The sequence below is a fragment of the Neolamprologus multifasciatus genome, chromosome 13, assembly GCF_963576455.1.
Source record: "Neolamprologus multifasciatus chromosome 13, fNeoMul1.2, whole genome shotgun sequence".
In the NCBI taxonomy this organism is placed as follows: Eukaryota; Metazoa; Chordata; class Actinopteri; order Cichliformes; family Cichlidae; genus Neolamprologus; species Neolamprologus multifasciatus.
In genome coordinates this window covers 24,170,553-24,190,565 of record NC_140451.1, presented here as the reverse complement: position 1 = coordinate 24,190,565, position 20,013 = coordinate 24,170,553, and the positions used below count along the sequence as shown (strand labels likewise).

The 20,013-nt window shown below is 37.6% G+C and overlaps 1 protein-coding gene and 1 long non-coding RNA gene across 2 annotated transcripts; both read left to right on the top strand.

Annotated features, from left to right (window-relative positions):
• The first annotated feature begins 97 nt into the window (after positions 1 to 97).
• On the top strand, positions 98 to 18,889 carry ifngr1l (interferon gamma receptor 1-like). The gene is made up of 7 exons (XM_085181822.1): positions 98 to 376; positions 11,179 to 11,296; positions 13,714 to 13,889; positions 14,276 to 14,451; positions 15,292 to 15,457; positions 16,517 to 16,644; positions 16,784 to 18,889. The coding sequence occupies exons 1-7, from the start codon at positions 316 to 318 to the stop codon at positions 17,171 to 17,173; spliced, it is 1,215 nt and encodes a 404-aa protein (XP_085037948.1). The 5' UTR covers positions 98 to 315; the 3' UTR covers positions 17,174 to 18,889.
• Positions 383 to 8,441, top strand: LOC146505607 (uncharacterized). The gene is made up of 2 exons (XR_014877435.1): positions 383 to 7,023; positions 7,057 to 8,441. It is a non-coding gene; the product is annotated as an uncharacterized LOC146505607 (long non-coding RNA).
• Positions 18,890 to 20,013: the final 1,124 nt, after the last annotated feature.

The following is a 20,013-nucleotide window of genomic DNA, read 5'->3' as shown; positions in this document are numbered from 1 at the left end:
GTTCCTTAAAACAACACATAAAAAACAAAGCAACGTGAAATGAAAGTGGAAACAGATGAGCTACTTAGCCAGTATTTGTCATGCGTTTTTGTGGGTTTCTCGCTACGCTAAGTTGCTTCCTCTCTCACAAGAAACGACAGTCCGTGAAGGGACCACGACACCGGAGTGGCAGACAAGCGCAGTAGTCCTGGTTTTCCTCCCACTTATTCCACAGTGAAGCTGTTGTTGGTTAAAGCGTTAGACGAGCTATATGTATGAGTGTAGGCTGAACTGTGAGTGCTAAGTTGGAACACTGAAGAAGTTTTAATCGGGCAAATGGATTCATTCCACGCCGTTTTTCTGTATTTTTCCTGGATGACGGTGGTAGCTTCCAGCGGTGAGTAGCTATGATAGTTGCTAACTACAGTATGTGCTAAAATGGTTCGTGTGAGACTGTAAACACGTCGATATTGGAGCGTGTGAATCAAAATGATTTGTCAGGAGATATTTTCGCCGTTTGTTTTCTCGCTCTCTGTCTCTCTGTCTGTCTGTCTGTCTGTCTATCTGTGTGTGTGTGTTATCAGGGAAAACACGGTACATGGCTAACGGCTAACACACTGTCAGGGAAAGTTTACAGGAAAAAGGAGGTTCGTTCCTGTGGCTACAGAGTTTACCTTACACGTCTAACATTCAAGTGTCCAACAAGGTCCAACGTTGCTTCCACACCAGAGGGCCAGGAAAAGACCTGAGCTGGTTAAAAATATTTGAATTTTACAAGTTATTTTATGTTGTCGTGTATTGACGGTGTTGTGAAGCTGTTGCTGGAAACAAAAAAAAAATGAATTTAAAGTACGATGAGCTGTTTATTTTTGCCTATATATCTTTGAATATCTCTCTTGCTTTTTCCATATGTGGCCACCAGTCTTATTAGGTATACTTAAAACTAGCTGTTAAGCCTCATTGTGGGTATTAATATGAGTCTGCGTATAAACTGCACAAACTAAAACAGACACTGACATTGAATGGATCCCCTTCAGCTTTCTGGGGTTTTTCTTTATTTCCTCTTTGTAGTTTTGGGTGTTGCCCAATCCTTTCATTGTGCAGTGTGTTTCAACACAGTTGTCCAAAATTCTTGGCAGGAAGCGATAATGAAGCCAATTATATATTCTGCAGTGTATGTGACCATTCAGCTGTGTTGGGGTAGATATGCATCTAAAAGCTGCAGGACAGTGGATCTCGAGGACTGGAGTTGGAGATTCTGGTTTTAAACGATCTCACCACATTAAATTTTAGGTTGCGCCAAGATCTAACTTTGTTTGCTTCAAATCATAGAGGTGAGGTAATGGCAGATCGCAAAGGCACCAACCAAATGAGTATTGATCCTGTGCAGTCTGCAAAGACGATAAAACACACACACACATTAATTGTAGACATCTACACCTCATTTATATGAGTGCTTGATGTTTGTTGTATGTGTGCTGCTATAAATACTCAAGGATTTAATCTTTTGTCAAAGAGTCAGCATGACCATGTCATGGTCTTTTGTTAAATGCCTTCCTGCCTGCTTTGGGCTAGGAATAAAACCCAGCTATGTTGCTGCTGAAAGAAAATAAGACCCATTAAACAATTAATTAAATTTTACTGCTTTAAAGGGCCTTGTATAAATTTGTCCCGCTCTTATCATTCATTAAAAATAATGTTTTGTTGCAGCCCTGTTATCACTGAAATTGAGGACAGAATATAAACGGTTATTTTCGTGAGTATGGATCTGTTTTGTATAAATCAAGCTCAGATCTTTTGCTACCTGTGTGACAGTTCTAACAAAGAAAGCTAATTTCCCAGAAGTAGACACATCAGAGGAATGTGACAGACGCAACCACATTACCCTAATTGAGCATTGTGTCTTCCTTGGTTATACACAGTTTTTTTTTCACACATGAAGTGAAAATCGTGACAGGAATTGAAGTCTTTTCAGCCTTATGTTTGCATAGACAATGCAGGGAAGGAAGCACCAATGATAATGAAGTAAGCTTCAATAGATGGCTCGTCTATAATTTAAGGTTCAGTCATTATAAATAATAAATGTTGTTTTGGACATCAAGTGGTCTCCAACTAAATTTATTCAGAGGTCAGAGTCAAGGGTATAAAAATGTTTGCAAAACTTTAAGTGTCCCAAATGTCCAAAAATGTATTTAAATATTTAAATAGGACAAGTTTGGATACACCCAACAAAATATTTTTGTTAATGCACAGAAAATGTCTTTTTTTTTTTCTCATCCAATACACCATAGATTTAAAAAAAAAAAAAAAAGTTTCTCTGTAGTGTAAAAAGTAACTTTTCTGGTTGTGTAGCGGCAGGAAGTCACAAATGCCTTTGACGGCAATTCAGAAACATGGTTCTGATGAAAACAACTCATGACCTGAATCATTTTTAAAGACTTGCAACACAATGCTTCCTGTTGCAAAAGGCAGCAATATGTATGCCCTTTTCTTCTTTTTCTTTTTTTTGGACATTTCTTAAAACAACAACCACCTCTGGCATACTTCTTCCGTCCTCTGTGACATCATCTGTGTAGACGGATGGATTATATCAAATGGCAGTCTTTGGCATTTAAAATAAATAGTGGAAACTGTGAAGAGTGCTGAATTAGGGGTTGGTGATATATCGAATATACTCAGTGTATCGCGAGTTTTTCCACGTATCAAACGGCTTTATCATAACCATCAAGTAGGGCTGGGCGATATGGCCTAAAATCCATATCATGGTATAATTTGAAGCATATGCGGTAACGATATATATCGTGATATATTCTTTTCTTCTGTATAACGTATTTTACACACTATAAGGCACACTTAAAATCCTTACATTTTCTCAAAAATCAACAGTGTACCTTATGTATGAATTCTGGTTGTGCTTACTGACCTTGAACCGATTTTATGTAGTACACGGCACGCAAAAATCTGTCAAAAATGTTTTAGTACGACTTTGGTAAGCTATGAAGCCACACTGCTTGATGGATTGCCGGAGCATTATGGCTGCTGTAGTCGGGAGCTTTGCGGAGTAATCTGGGTCCAAAACTCCGTCTGTTTCAGGTCCCAAAGTCAAATGAACACTGCAGCATCACTGAAAGTTAAAAACTGTCAAAATTCTTTCATCTTTAATAAAATGATCAGCGTTGCTGCTTTACCAGGTATAACAATTAAGTGTAACATCCAGGCATCCACGAAAACAGAATTTATTAAATTAAATGGAGTTAGAAGTTAGCAGGAAGTTAGCTCACTGGTTTCCAACTAAACATGATATAGCATGTTCTGACTGAGAGATTTCTGAAAAAAGTAAAACGTACAGCTCTGCTGTCACTTCCAACATAAATGAAGACAGAAAACTAAACAGCAGTGACTTTTGTAGGGTTACTGAAGTCGGATGCAATTGCATGGCAGGATGCTGTAAACAGGCCAAACTTCAGTCAGGAGAACAACTGAGATAATCCATCCACAATACGAGGTTAGTCATTAATATACTGCAACAACATGGGACTAGAGCATGATGAATCAATGGTATGGAAGTGGAGGAAGCGCAGTTTTTGGCTTTCCCAATATTCCAAAAGTGCTTCGGCTCTTTGCTATGACTGTCGCTCGGCATAATTTGCAGATGATGTTGTTTGCAGCCGCTGCAATGCTTTCGACCAAAACAGGGGCAGCTTGATGACACCATCAACATGTGCTATCGCAGTAGAGCGGTATAGTCAAAATCTCTACCGTTGGCCAAATTTCTATCGTTTCTACCATATACCGTTTATACCGCCCACCCCTGCCATCAAGCATAAATTGCCATGGCAATATTAAGCTGTCTGCATGTAATGCACTGAGTTCTTTTTTTCTCCCACATGCTGTGAATGCATAATTCATGCCTCCCTCCCGACCAGACAATTTTCTACCTGGTACACTGTGGTGAGCCCTACCAGATAGGGGAAGATATGGCGTCAGCGAGAGTTTCAGACTCGCTGTCGTTTGGATTTCACAAGGAAGATGTTTAAAAAAATGTTGTAATTTACAAAACATGCCATAAAACTATTGCTGCAGGGTAGCAGTACCACATATTTTTTCCATCAGCTGAGAAGTCATCCACTGCAAAATTAAGACGCTTTAAACTTCACATGTCAACGTCTCCCAACACACCAAAGAAAATGTTAAATAAACCAGCTGCGATACCTGTGACTGTTCGTGGTCAGTCGTTTTCATACTCACTATCTAGACTTTTGTTTCTGTAATTTGATGTCATCACATTTTTTATTTTACAATTTGTATATGTCATAAGCACAAAAGCGCACCTTTTTAATTTCAGTTGTTTAATTTTGTCTCGTGAATTCTAGCTCAATGTACTTTTTTTATTGTTATGATCTTTTATTTGTTAAAGGTCGAGTGTTAACCACAGAAAGAGACACTGTGTGACAGTATTGACATTTGGGAAAAATCTGTGAAGGCAAATATGGTAAAAAATTGTAAAATGAAACATTTTAATTAATTCAAATTTTTTTTGTATTCAAAGTAGAAAAAACTAAACAAGGAATGGTTGATTTGATTGAGTATACCAGTGAAATGTTAAGCATTGTAAGGAAGAAAATAACATTTGTTTTTGGAGGTTATTTAAAAATATTGTGATATATATCGTGTATCGTGATATAACCCAAAAAAAATCACAATATTAGATTTTTCTCATAACGCCCAGCCTTATGCTGAATTATTTGTGAACCCACCGTGCACGCTAAAACACCAAAAGATACTGTGTGCAGCGTCGCTATCCTGTCGTTTCTGTATTGGTTCTGTATTTTGCGGTTCACCCTTTGTACACCCTGAATGTTGTCAATTTCAGAGGGGTCTTGTGGGCGAGTGTGTGAACCTCAGGTATATATTGACATGCTGTTGGGGGTTTGATTTGGCACTGTGGCTTTCACACAGTGCAGATTTCTTTAGGGAGTAAAGACTGTTATTGGCAGTTTTCTGTGAAGGACAGCTTGCTGTTGACCTCTGCCAACCACTGAGTTATTTGACTCATTGAAATGCTTGGTATTGTCCTGAAACTTGGTTTAAAGTGATAAGTCACTGTGACTGTGCCTGGGACTTTCCTAAAACAAACAAAACAGACGCACACACAAACCACACCTTTACTTTAAGCTTCTATCATTTATTTTTCTTTTCTAACAGATAGGCTCTGAGCATAATAAGCAGTGAAAGGAAAAACTCACTGTAGTCTGGTGACCGCTTACAGGAATTAGACTCAATGCTGGGAATTAAACTGCAGAACTTTTGTGTGAAGTGCTAAAATTTGTAGAAAACAGGAAATGATAATGAATATAAAACTATTGAGCTGAGATCAAACATTTGGTGACTGTCCGGTTAGTTTCTGTTAACTTTTGATGTTATTTCCTGCAGTTTTTAAAATATACCGCTTTTCTCTTTATCTTTTTTGTTAGAACATTATTGACTGTTTTGATACAACAAGAAGAAACTTTTGTGCTCATGGATCTTTACTCAGGTGATCTAGCTTTGTTTGATCAAGCCCCGACTTGTTTCAATAGCATTAAGCTGCAGCTGCACAACCACCTGGAAGCTCTTCCTGCTGCCTCTATTGTAGTCCTGATGGCTGGTCTTAGACCAGGCCAACTCATGCTCTGAATTATACAGGCTCTGTAGAGAGCCTCTGCAGCCTACTTCCGCCTTCGGAGGTCCCTGGTATTTGGAGCTTTGCAGGGTTAGACAAGATAAAGTCATATATAGCTTGGATGAGGAATTTTAATGCTCTCTTCACCTGATCTATCAAAGTGAAGCTTCATTCAACTGTATTCTCCCATCTCATTCAAGCTTCCTGCTGCCTGCCATCCTACTGGTTCTTTCCTCAGCCATTACTGCTCTCTCCTCTTCTCAGACAAGTAGCCGCCTTTCCTGCTCTGGAACTTGTTGTATTGGGGTATTGGAAAGCTCTTTGAACAGCCTGTGCCTCAGCCTTTTTTCTGGCGTCTCCAGCTCCCTAAAGAGCCCTTCGAGTGCTTCTCCAATAAGGGGGACTTAAAGGGAAGTTGCATGATGATGTACTGCTCAGGCTGCATGGCAACCCAAGCCATCTGCTGAGATATCCACTGATTTTCTTCTCCGTTACCTCCGCCAATATTATGGGCGCATCATGAACTCGCAGATGATCTGAGGCAGGCTCACCCAGTCTTGATTGAGGGTTCCTGTTTTAAATTTAAATAGAAATTTGCTTTCTAGTTTCTTGAAGGTTGCATGTTTAAACTGAACCCCAACACATTTAATTGAAAGATTGTGTTGGGGGGAAAAAATCTGAAACTGGGATGTTAAAATGTTTCAAATGTGAACCTTGGATGTCGTGTCACATGTTAGTGTTACTGTACTGTTAGTGAGACACCCCCTCTGTGACTGCAGATGATGAGTCACAGAGGTCACAAGGTTTTATGTGTATGCATTAGGAAAGTGCTTTCCTCTCTTCTTATGCACAATATGGGCCCCAAACAGAGAAAAAGCACATTAGTGCGAAGACAATAAACACTCAAAGGGAGTTGATTCTCATTTCCAGCATGAGGTTTACAAGCTAGCAGGAAACTTTAAATTTGCAGTAAGTGGGTAACAAAATTGGACGGATATCAGCAAAACACCTAAAGGCATAATAATTATTAATTAGCTTGACTCTTAACTTTTTGATCTGTCTCAGTTGCCTTCTCACACACACAACTGAAGAGGAGGTTAAGGGCATTGGTGTCTCAAATGCAATGTCATCATCCATCAGCACAACCGTAATAACTGTCTCATGTATTAATCATGAACTTTCAATCTGTTTGTCTGCCCACACTTAATCAGTCAAACGCAGAGTAGTCAGTAGTCCATTCTTCTGTTTCTGTGTTTAATGACGGTCGGCAAACAACGTGCATGTGCAATCTTGTGCATGCATGTTGTCTCTCCTGGGGGGAAGGTGTGCGTTGCACTGTGCCAGTTAAAACAATGAAACTATTTACTGTAAGACACAAAGTAGTCAGAATTTTTTTTTTTTCATAGCTTAATGAGTATTTGCAGCAATACAACCTCATGAAGTCCCAGCTTAGTGCTAGTAAAACAGTTTTATTTGGATTACTTGACTGAATATATTTGTGTTAGAAACCCACAAAGAGAAATCACAACCCTTATGCCGAGTCTATACTGACCATCTGTTGTTATTTACTGATTAAAAAAACAAAGTAAATAACCAAAGTGTTGATATGCAAAAAGTAAACATGTCATGCTGGCGGAGTGATGCAGGCATGTATGTTTGCGGTGGACCAGTTGACATGATTTTTATTTAGCGTTAAACCTGAGCAGCAGTATAGAAGTTATTTGGTAGGTTTTGTGGTTCTGTTGCATATTTCATGATTACTCACAGTGGTATCATAATTAGTCAGATCAGATCCTTTGTCTCTGACGTTTAGCAATGGTTAAGTCATGAATTTCATCTTCGTACACCAAAAACTGATTCTCCTGGAAAAGTTATTCAAGCTTGACCAACATATAGATCAGATATCAGATTTAGGTAACAATACATTTATCATTCACAGAGTATATTTTGTCCAAAGCATGCCAGTATGAAAACTTTGTATTAGGAGAATGTCAAATGTTGTGAAATACTGTCATAGCAGTAATTTGCTAACAGACAGTAACTATATTGATTTCCCAAATAACATTACTCTGATGCAACACTGTTCCTGAAAAAAGTCATTACTGCTTCCCACATCTGTGAGGCAGGCAGCCAGCTGGATTTTGTCATGACAAACTATGAGTTGATTTTCACTAGAATCTGATCTATTCTGAAATGGCATCCCACCCAAAATCAGGGAGTTTAGACTAGACCTCATTTACTTGTATTACCGACTTCCATGCAAGGCTCCTAGTGGCTGTAGTTATTGCTTGTTTCTCCTGCTTGTTGACCTACACTTAACCAGTCTAACACAGAATAGTTAGTAAGTTCTTCTATTTCTCTTGTTTAATAATGGTCACCAAACATTTTGTAGTTGTATTTTTTGCTGTCTTCTGGAGATGATAATGTACTTGTGTCTGATGGTGGTTAAAACAAGGAAAGTACGTTTTAAGACGACAAGAGTACTTGCATAAACTGTATTCGTTCTTGACTTCACCTTGGTGTAATGAAGCCTTACAGCAGTGCTGGCAATGTTTGTTGTTGTTTGTTTTTTTTTGTTGACAAAATGAACATGGCTGATACTCTGCAGACAGGAAAGCCATGCGGGTTGTGTAATTTAGATAAATGGTTTAAAATGTGTTTTATAAATGTGTGTGTGTTGGGGGGACTTTTTTTTTTTTTAAAAAAAAAAGCAGTTTCAGAGTATGTCTATCACCCTGTCGATCTCTTTATCTGTTTTCGTTCTTTCCTCCTGTAAAATATTTTGACGTTGTTCAGTGCCTCTGGCTGAAAAAAAAAAAAGTCTGCGTTTGGATGTTATGCAAGGTGCTAAGTGAGCTTTGCTGGAATGAACGTGCATTTGCAAAGTCAGAACGCTGTTGGGTACTAAAATTAAGATGAAGAAGTCTCTGTATCTGTAAACCTACGTGATTTGAATGACTATTCTCTGAATAAATTTGAAAGCACACTTCAGGTTTTCAGTCACTTTGTACTTTCCATACCACAAGTAACCTCATTTTCAGTTCAAATGCCATCTGCTTTCTCTTCCTGCCTCTGCTACATTTTTTGCTTTGTAAGCACAAGTGTGTGAGCACTGCCAGCTACTGTATGTTCTATTTGTTATCTTCACTAACTCAATCTTGTAATTTCCCCCAGTATGGTTTGAAGTCATCCGGAAAGCTGCTGTAGGGTTTTGTTTTTTGTCTTACAGTTTTTAAATCCAAATTTTAAATGAACAAATGGAAGGTGGGGACTACAGCAGGGCTTGTAAAACAGTTTGCATAATCAGTGGTTTTTATTTTACTTTAATTTATGTCTTGGGTTTTTTTTCTTTTTGGTTGGTTGCAGTGGGATGTGGCCTTGTTGGTGAAAACTGTTAAGTTGCTGGCATCTTATGCTATTTATCTATAGTGCTCAATACTAAAACCCTTCTGCATTTTCAGTGTCCGACCTGTAAACGGTGTTGAAACTGTTAGAAACACTTTCATTTCATTTTCTTAGTATGTGCATGTGTCAGATTGTGGTGACAACCCTCAGCCGCCAATTTTACTGTTGCGGTTGTCACTTCTTTACAGTGTGTAGGCTCCCACCAGTGATTTTTCTTTCACTCTCAACATCTCAGCTAAACGTTTAAATTAGCCTTCGTGGGCGGCTATTACTTTGTGAATGTGATTGAATGTCTGTTCAGAGAGGAAGGGAAACTGATATGTACGTGTTTTTTTTTGTTTTGTTTTTGTTTTTTTTTGGGGGGGGGGGGGGTTCTCCTCCTCCTCTTAAATGTACGATGTGACTCATAACTCTCGTAGCATGTTCAGTAATTCCCATGAGATTTAAAATCCAATTTCAGCTTCAGCTTCTGAATCTCTGAGTCACAAACACTGACCTTTTTTTTTAACTCTTGTTTGAATGAACACATCTAGCTTTATTTGTATTGTCAGGGAAATTAACAGACTTCAAAGTATCGTCATGCCATGTGCGTCTAATTGCCAACATTTATGCCTCCAACCAGAGAATACTTCATAATTTATAAATAAATCTAACTTAATTTATTAGTAGCTGGCATGGATGTTTGGAGGGAAGTGTGGTTAACCGTGCAGTGTGATGAAGCATGTCTGTTGTAGGTGTGGTAAAGTGTCAGGCCTGTATAAGCATGCTCTGGGTAAAGAATTTCTATTGAGATTTAATTAGTCATGCTTTTAAATGAGTTTTGTGCAATGCTGCAAATTTATGCTTTTTTTTGTTTTCTTTTTTTGGTGCTGCAGATTATATCAGTGAAGTGTTTGTTCTGTTTTTTTTGATGGTCTTGTTTATAAACATTGGTACGGTCCTGCACTTTGCTCGCAATCTTTTGAGCTTCTGACAGTCTTCACAGTTATGTGGGGTACTGTACCAGAGTGACTCACCCTTTCTCATTTCCTAGTTTATATCTTCACATCCTCTTGTTCCATCTTAGTCCCTCCCTCTCACCCGAGAAGCAGATGGAGGCACAAGGCAGCAGGAACATAAGACGTCCTCACTTTCATTTGTCACTCTGACATAAATATTTTTATATACACTTGTTTTAGCAGTTTTCTTAGCTAATTATTGATTTATAGCTGTCTGGAGGCTCCTTGTGTGTGTGTGTGTGTGTGTGTGTGTGTGTACTGTCACAGTGACTAGCAGAAGGCACTGCAGATCTGACCATTGTTTTCTCACGGCCTTGTCTGTCTGTAAGCTTCTGACAGTCCTTACAGTTAAGTGGGGTACTGTGCCAGAGTGACTCACGCTTTCTCATTTCCTAGTTTATATCTTCACATCCTCTTGTTCCATCTTCAGCTCTTTCTCATATCTCAGTTTACATGTTGGCATTCTCTTGTTATTTCTTAGCACTCCCCACACGAAATATAAACAGATTTCCTTAACATTTGTTATGTGTAGTTATTCAACACCTCTAACTAAGCTCATCTTAAAATGCAGTTTAAAAATAATCTTGTTTTACAGTCATGGCAAGTGTTGGATTGGTCGTTTATGCTGTGCCCTACTCTCCACTCCTCCTCCACTTTGAAAGGTTCGAGTTGAGGGGGTTTGAGTATCTGAGTAGGATGCCCCCTGGCAGCCTACTGAGTGAGATGTTCTGGGCACATCGGGAGGAGGCTCTGGGGCCTCCACTCTCCTTCGTCCTCCTGATTTATTTTAAGAATTGCATCATCTCTCAGGCAGGAAGATATAGGACTAGTAGAGCTAAACAGGCACAAATTAGAACAAAGGAAACCACACAGAAATTGTTCCATCAGCAGTATCAGGTGCACTAGTTTTCACACTATGCCCTCTAGTGGTTTGTGAGTGTAGGTAAGTGAATGGCAGTGTGACGGCTGAGAGAGAACCTGTTTAGTAACTAAATGTTCATGAAGTCTTTAATGTATAGGGAAACTAAAATCATCAATTGGGGTGTAAATGTTGAATCAATAGACTAATGCTTCCCAAAACAACACATTTCTAACAGTGATTTGCTGATGTTGTCTTTTTTTTTCTCTCCACAGTGCTGCCACCAGTGAACGTAACCCTTCAGTGTCGAAATTTCCATAACGTGCTGAAGTGGAGCTACCCTGAAGACACAACTGGGCTCTTATTCAGATTGGACATTGGCGCATATCAAAAGTATGAATTTCTTTTGTTTACCAGCCAGTCTGTCTTGAGATGCTTTAAAACAAACTAAAATAACATTGAAAATTAACAGTTTAATTACACATACTATGAAAATTATTGAAGTCGGATGGAGACAAATCATCAAAGTGCTTTTGCTGGTTATTGGATACGGAGGGAGAAAAACATGTTTTGAGGATCTTAATTGTTCAAATAAAAATAATTAATATTTCAAAGATTGGTGCGGTTGTGGTGCACTATTATGTCACAACAAGAATGTTAGGTTAGAAACCTTAAGTTGTGTGGGGCCCTGTATGCTCATTACAGCTGATACATACTCCTGATACCTTGCATTGTGCTATGGCCCTTCTCTGTGGAAGAGTATATTAATTATGAGCCCTGGCAACATTTTACCTTCATACTATAAAAAATGTAAATTATAGGCCCTGAAAGTACATAGGAATAGGACAGAATGTTGAATATCTTAATTTGAAATATATGTTTGAACCTAGATGAAATCTCAAAAGTAGAGGAGTGATCTACATGAAACTTAATGTTAAAAACAATCAAATCAGTTTTACATCCACTTCAAGTATCTTAATCTAAAACCTTTTTTTCTATACCTCAATTTTAGTTTCTGTGTCATGGGATATAGTGGTCCCTCGTTTATTGCGGGAGTTACCTTCTAAAAATACCCCACAATAGGCAAAATCCGCAAAGTAGCCAACTTTATTTTTTACAAATATTATAGATGTTGTAAGACTGTAAAGCCCCTCACTACACACTTTATATGCTTTTCTCAGACATGCATGAACATTTTCAAACTTTTCTCTCTTGTTTTCAAATCTGGTCTACAGCCAATCAGGACACAAAACACAATGCACTGTTAAAAAATTAAAAAAAAATCCACTGTGGTGACAGGTGTGCGTGCGTGTCACCACAGTGGATTTAAAGAAACGCAATCCAAATGCAGTTACACTATCAGCTTTTAAGGGGTTTTATAGAAATCTTGCATTGTTAGTTAGGAATTAAAGCCATTTTTGTAACAAATTAAGCCGAATTGATTCAATTTATCTTGTATTTGCCGTTGACTGGAATTGTCTATATTTGGTTCAAAGAGATGTTAATACATATGAAAGATACCATAACGAAAATAAAATAAATACACCAGAGAGACAGCAAAATCTTAATTAATAGCCAAATCACTAAACTAGTCCATAACTTCCTAGGACCTGGCATCCACATATGTGGACATCACATTTTGGGTTATTTAGACCAAAATACTCAATTTTGCTCTACATGGGCCTGATATCCACTTACGAGGATATGATACTGCTACTGTTTCTATCAAAACTTTAAATAAATATCCTCATTTGTGGCTCTCATTTTTCTTAAAAACAAAAATAAGGTAAAAAACCCCCCAAAAACTCTAGTAATTCTTTGTTTTTACATTCATCGGGCCCCAATCAGCCCAAATATCAAAGATAAATTAAAAATGCATGTCGTGGAAGAGTTCGGGTCTTAGGAGGTTAAAGAGAATGAATGCAATGGCCTGTTCAGCAATGCCAAAAGGCCCAAAAGACCAAGGATGGCAACTAAAGTGCATGATGACTACATTTGTTTTTCATGGGAAAATAAAACGGCTTCATAACATCTAACCAAGTTAAGAACAATCTCAAGGAGATGATAATCGGGCGACCGTGGTTCAGGGGGTTGGAAAGCTCATCTTGTAACTGAAAGGTTGCCAGTTCGATCCCCAGCTCTGTCTGTCTTAGTCATTGTGTCCTTGAGCAAGACACTTCACCTACCCTACCGCCTACTGATCGCCAGAGTGGCCGATGGCGCAACATGGCAGCCTTGCTTCAGTCAGTCTGCCCCAGGGAGGCTTTGGCTACAACTGTAGCTTGCCTATACCAGTGTGTGAATGTGAGAGTAAATGAATAGAATTGCTATATAAATGCAATCCATTATCATCATCATCATCATCATCGTCTCTAGTTATTTTTGAGCCTCTAAAAAAGGTACACTACAGTTGTCCTCATAGGATTAAATACTCTGGCTCTACTTCAGAGAATATCAGTGATAAGACAAACTTTGTATAAGAAAAAAATGGATAAAAATGTATTTAAAACTGTTACGTTTTTGTGAAAGCCCATGACATAAAACTAAAAGTCTGCACTTCAATCCACCGAGGAGGTGTACAGAGGCAAATATCTGTCATTATTCACTTATCAACCTAAGCGTATATATACACTGTCAATCAGAAGTGTGTTTCAAGCTGCAATAAAGATAAATTCTTTTTATTTTTTAATTGCAGTCTACTGTATTTTTAATGTCACTCAAGAGTCATTTGCTTGTTAAGGTCTCTTCAAAGTATTTTAATACATTTTTTTTTTTTTTTTTAAACTACATTTTCTCATTTGTTTCTTCAGTGCTCCCCGCACGTTGATGACTCCAGCTCTTCAAGCCGATCTGTCGTTCCTCTCAGACCCAAACGACAGCTATTTCGTCACCGTAACTGCTGTGGTTAACGGTAGTGAGTCTGAACCTGCCCCAGACGATGGAATCACTTTCACCTATTTCCACGAAAATGTAGTTGAAACAAAGTGTGAGTGTGTCTGTGTTTGTCTGTGTGTGTGTGTGTATAGGGAAATATATATTTATGTATTTATTTTTATGTGCCTTTATCTGTCACATCTATCTTTTTACATATACAATCTCTATATAGAGAAATATAGATTTATATAAAAATAAATAAACAACTATGCATTGTTTTTGGCCATAGCTTAAAGAGTTCACACACTATCACAAAAATTTCACACAGACATAATATCACAAATTCAAAAGGTCATGTTAATTGTGATATAGTAAGGTTCCTTTTTAAACACCATAGCTCAAGAAGGGATGGGTAACATTTGATCAAATGCTGAACTTCTGACTGTACTTGTAATCAAAAGTGACTTCTGATTAAAACCTCTTCCTGTTGGTTTCCAGGTTATTTGGATCTTCCACCTGTTAACGTCACGGCCCAGCGAGATAACAAGGTCCATATCAGCTTTGATAATCCCAGTTTCTTTCATTGCCAAAAGATGATGAAAAAAAATAGAAAGAAATGTTTTAAAGACAATGGCAGCCTGGATTCTTTCTTTAGAGTCAAGATCCTCAATCAGGTCAGTTCTGTCTTCCTTTTTTCTTTTTCTTTTCTCCTTTAAAGCAAACATATTAAGGAATTGTTACAAAGTTGAACAAACAGTAAAAAAAACTTTCATATGTGGTCATCAGAAACAGGATATACTGATGCTGCATCACTAGTTAATGCCAAAAAAAATGTTGCTAGCTATCCAGAAACTTTGGATTTCACCAAAGTCAAGAAATCATTTCGTTTCGTTAGCTGCTAGAAATATGTTAGCAACAGTTTTGAAATGCGCCTTTGGGGAGGTAGCATGAGCATAATTCATAAAGTGTATTTTAAACTAGAGTCAATTAAATCTCACTTATATGCGTTAAAAAGCAAAGTGCTTTTTGTTGCACACCAAATCTTTTGTAGGAAGAACACTAACAAGCTCCTGCATTTTGGTTTGTTTTTTTGTTTTTTGTTAAGGCCCTTTGAAAACATAATACTGGTCATGTCTTTACTATAACACAGCTAAACTCAGAAATATAGTGGCATAAAATAGACATTTTTATGTTTGATTTATTTCTTCTTCTTACTGCTTGTAACAAAATATTTTTCTGCTGAAAAGCTCAATTTTGGATCCCAAATTCATAAATACGTCTTTGTTTCTTAGCCTGTTGGTATGACATCCCATTAGACATCCCATTTTTTTTTTTTTTTTTTATAGTTTTTTGGTTATCGGGAGGATTTGAAAAGGAGAGTAAATACATATTATACAATATGATACTTTGCTATCCCATGCTCTCATAGTCAGCCATACACATAACATTTCCTGGCCACGTGTAAAAATATTTGTGTCGGTGTTATATTTTATTCAACATTCTTGTGTGTGCAGACCCACTCATTTAACTGTGAAGAAAGAGTGTGTGAGAACACACTGCCAGTGGATGCAGCACAACAGGAACACTGTGTGAACATCACTGGACAAACATCACAAGGAATATTCGTTAAATCTACACAACTCTACTGTGCCGAGCCATTCCACGAACCATCACAAAGCAGTTGAGTAAAATCTTTTCTTTCTTTCTTGTTTCTTAAGGTTTTCTCGTCGCTTTTCTTAAGAGCAGTAAACAATTTATGATTTACTCAAACTGCCATCGTGGGGAGCACAGTTGACATTTCTTACGCCTACCTTTTCTTTTGTGTAAAATAAGAGATGGTAAGAAGAACTGAACACAACCTCTAACAACATGGCTTGAATAAAATAGGAGAGCTCAGTAAAACAAATGGTCGTTCAATTCCAATCACGCTGTTTTTCATCTGACTGCACGTTGTTTGTAGTGTGAGTGCAACAACATTTCCATCAAACACTGCACCCATGGTATTCTGTCTGGGTTTTAAACAGCTCATCAAAATATTAGGAAAAAAAAATTCCTGAGTAGATTTGAAAAAAGCTGGTTGCAAAAAACAAGCAAGGAAAATTACCTTTATCAGGTGATAGTCATTAAAATAAAGACATTTAAAACTAACAAAATGGGAACCAAAGGTTTGGGGTTTTTTTTTTTTGGGGGGGGGGGGATTATATTCCTCAGGCAGTGACTACCTTTGATTAATGACAAAAGAGTTTCAGAGGAAGCGGGAGCTTGTTAGCATCGTGGGCTCATCCTGTCAGAATGAGAATGAGCAGTCATCAGTCTCTTACAAGTTTCTCGTTTTATTTGAATAATCAGATGTAATCAGCACCATGATGTCAGTTGAGCAATTCAGGCATTTGAGGCCTGAGTTGTCAGCCTGTTGGAATTCTGTGGATAAAGCTTGTTTCATAGTGCGACCAGGATTTATAAATTAGACTTAAATTTTATTCAGTATGTCAACAGGAAATAAGTGAAAAGTTGGTTTCCCATTGTCTTCTGTAGGACCAGAAGTCTTTTTACAACCACAGGTATCAACCACAGATTTAAGGCACTTTGGCGCTGGCTTTACTTTATAGATACAAAAGCTACATCCATATTTTATACGTTTTTTGGAGCTACCACAGGGGTGGGTGTGTGTGTGTGTATTTGTGTACAGCTGTTTTGCTGTTTAAAAGAAAGAAAAAAAAAATTCTCTGTCTTGTCCAGATTTTACCGCCGTCTACGTTGTGAGTGTTATACTGGCTGTGGCATTCGGGGTGATCCTGTTCATGGCATACCAAAAACTTACCAAGCCTGAAACAACTTCTTCTTCTTCTTCTTTCATCAAACGTTTGGTAATCTCAATCTACCAGCTCTAATTACATTACACAGGAGTTATTTAAAGTTTGTAGTTGTTAAAATAATGTATCCCCACTGAAGGTGGAGGGGAATTTAAATTTCAGCACATACTGAGTAGTTGTTCTTTGTGTCTAGGTCCCTAAACCCTTTATCTGGCCCACACCTGAATCGGTGACTGTTGACCATGTGGAGTGTTTAAAGAGGTGTGATGAAGTGGAGCCTTCCTCACCCTCACCTTTACTCCAACATACAGAAGAGGAGGACAGGACCGGAATTACCGATTATGACTTCCGCTTGCCCATCGTGGAGTCGGACAATGGAGATATGTCTAATGTCATAGAGGAGGGGCAACCAAATGGGGAGGGTCCTGGTTACATGGTAGGCAACACCGATTTAAGTGATGAGGATCCTGGTTCTGATGATGAGAATCCTGGTTCTGGTTATGAGAGGCGTGATACAGTGGTGGTGGCGCTGGGTCCAGATGAATTGGCTAAGGGCTACAGAGGCCCAGTCACATCTGAGTAAATGTAAGGCTACATATAAGTCAGTACCAGATGTTTTGCACAGGATCTCACATTTTGAAAATGTGAAAAGACTTGGTGACACGTGTAAAAGCCTGATCAGTATGAGTGCCCATATGTGCGATTAGACTGAGGAGCTTCGTATGCTGGAAATCTACCAGTTTACCTGTAAGGGTTATTTGTCTTAGTCAGGGTTAATAGAAAAGCTGAATGGATTATGTTTCTGCACAGGCTAAATCCCATTTAAAAGAATTGTAAAGTAAAACGATTAATTTCATCTTTTTCCTCATGACGAGGCCTCAGTAGTGGAAGCACTTGAAATGTTACAGGGAACTTTGGGCTTAAAAGACGTAAAGAGGAAATTAAAATCCTGTTTATATTCCTGCCTTACATCATAGATCATCAGGGTGACAGAATAATATCCATCCAATAATCAGACGCATCCAAAAATGAACAGTGGCTCCTATACAATAACACACACTGTAAATATTTCTGTAATACAGTCAATATATTTGTGGGCATCTCATATACAAGCATATTTGGCAGTTACTGAGCCAGGTAGTCAGAATACTGGATTTGCTCTGGAGACTCTTGATGATTACTTGCACTTTCTTTTTCTATCTGATTCATTTCTTTCCCTTTTATGCTTGTGTTATATTAGTTAGAAATCAGTTTGTATATTATGACATTTGTACATTAAATGAGGCGTGTGCTTTAGCTTCTCTTCATGGAAGATGTGGTTGAAGGGAATATATGGGAAATGTATGATTTGTTTTTTTCTTTAAAAACAACAAAAATTCAAATGTAAAATGCTTTTTTTTTGCACAACAAAAAAATTTAATAGTGCTTAACAAATTTGTTAGACCACCTGTCATTAAAAACTAGAAGTCACACATATTTTTATAAATTTGTTACACTTGTGTAAAACAAAAAATCATATTATTATTTATTAGGCAAATAACAAACTGAACTCATGTTCTTATACCCAACTTTGGGCCAGCACATTGGGCATCTCTGAAAAGTGGGAAATTAATCAGGCATAACAATCAAATACTGAAACGAATTAATCTGTACAGTAATGCAAGTCAGTTACTGTAATTTGCTGTTTTACTCATCCGCACACTGGTAGACTAAGTTTTTTAGTTACTACCAGAACAGCTGTGGAATAAACCTTACATTAGGTGATCTAATAAACAAAAGCACTTATAACATTTTTCTGCATTGGTTTTTCAATTTAACAGAAAGAATGTGCTTTTTCTTGTCTTCTTTTTTTGTGCAACATTTTTATTGTCCTTAAATTTCACATGGCAAAAGTTGGGTCTAATTACCAGTTTAAAGGGACTGTATGATTGCAGTTTGTTTTTATATGATGTTTTTGTTTTTTGTTTGTTTATTTTAACTTTTGGAAAACTTGCCAAATAATTCAAACCTTGCACTAGATTATTTTTTTTAATGTGCCTTTCTTGAACAGACAATGGAGAATAGTGAAAATGGCATGCTGTGAAGGTCCAGCTACAATCAAACCTAGAACTCATTACGCAGCGACATGCTCTATACCCAGTAATGCTGTGCTTTTTATCTGATTATCCCTTGTAATAACATACTTTATATATAAAAAGTAATACAATGTGGGTGTGTCATTATGTCCAATTTACTAATGCCGTTTAATGCACTTGTCTGGTCTCCGTTGCGCAATTTCAATAAATTGTGGAACTGTGAATTTGCATCTGTCCTGTTCTTATAAAGGCAGTTAATCTATGTGACAGATTAACTGACGTTAATGTCAAACATCATGCAACAATTTTATGCTGTTACTGTACGTGGATATTACCCATTAAGGAAGGGAAGTTGACATTTGCAGTGTCATTATGTTGATTGTTTATTGTAGTGGGGCCTACAGTAGCAGTATAAATCACTTTATCAGTTTTGTCACCATGTAAGGGAAGAAATGCTCATGTCTGTGGTATTTTGACATTTAAGCTGCCCAAGCTGTTCAGTAACACCAGTAACAGGCGGGGGACCTCCTTTGTGTTTGTGTGTCTGTTGTGTTCCCTTCCTCTTTGCTTTGTGTGGGGAAAATAGACACCTTCTTTTTATTCTGCCGGTAACAGATTTCATTATCTGTCTTCACAGGCTTATCAGATGAATTCCTGCAAAACCAAATCCGAGTTAAAAAATGTGTTTAATGTGCTGAAATCAATTTCATTTGAAATTTAGTTTTAACAAAGTTGATATAGCCAAAATGTATTTTATGTCAATTACAGCCTGTTTGTATTCATCCTTCTTCTTAAAACAAAATGCCACTATCACCAATTATAACCAGATCTTTTAATCATAACTTTTAACTCTCTTTACCATTTATCCATTTATTTAAATGCTACTGTTACCTTTTTATTCTCTATTAATTTCACCCATTTAACCATTTGCCTGCTGCACTTTTCACACATTACTTTTAGGCCCTTGTTGCTACCTTATAGTGTCACCATTTAACCATTACTTTTAGAAGCAAGTACTCATAGCCTTTATTCTTAAGAGCTTTAAAAAGCTATTAGACTCCATTAGACTTGTTCAAATAAATGGAGCTTTTAACACCCTAAGGTTAATTAAGGAGTTCCACAGGGTTTTGTACCAGGCCCAGTTGTATTTACATTATACATGTTTTAGGCAGTGTTGTTAGAAGCCATAGCATACATCTTCACTGATATGCAATGATACCTAGCTGCAGATATCTATAAAGCCCAGTGACGCACCAATTCGACTGCAAGAATGTGTTAAAGACAAAAAGGCCTGAATGACTAAAACTTATAAATTCAGATACTTTAAGAGATTTGTTTTGTTTTGTTT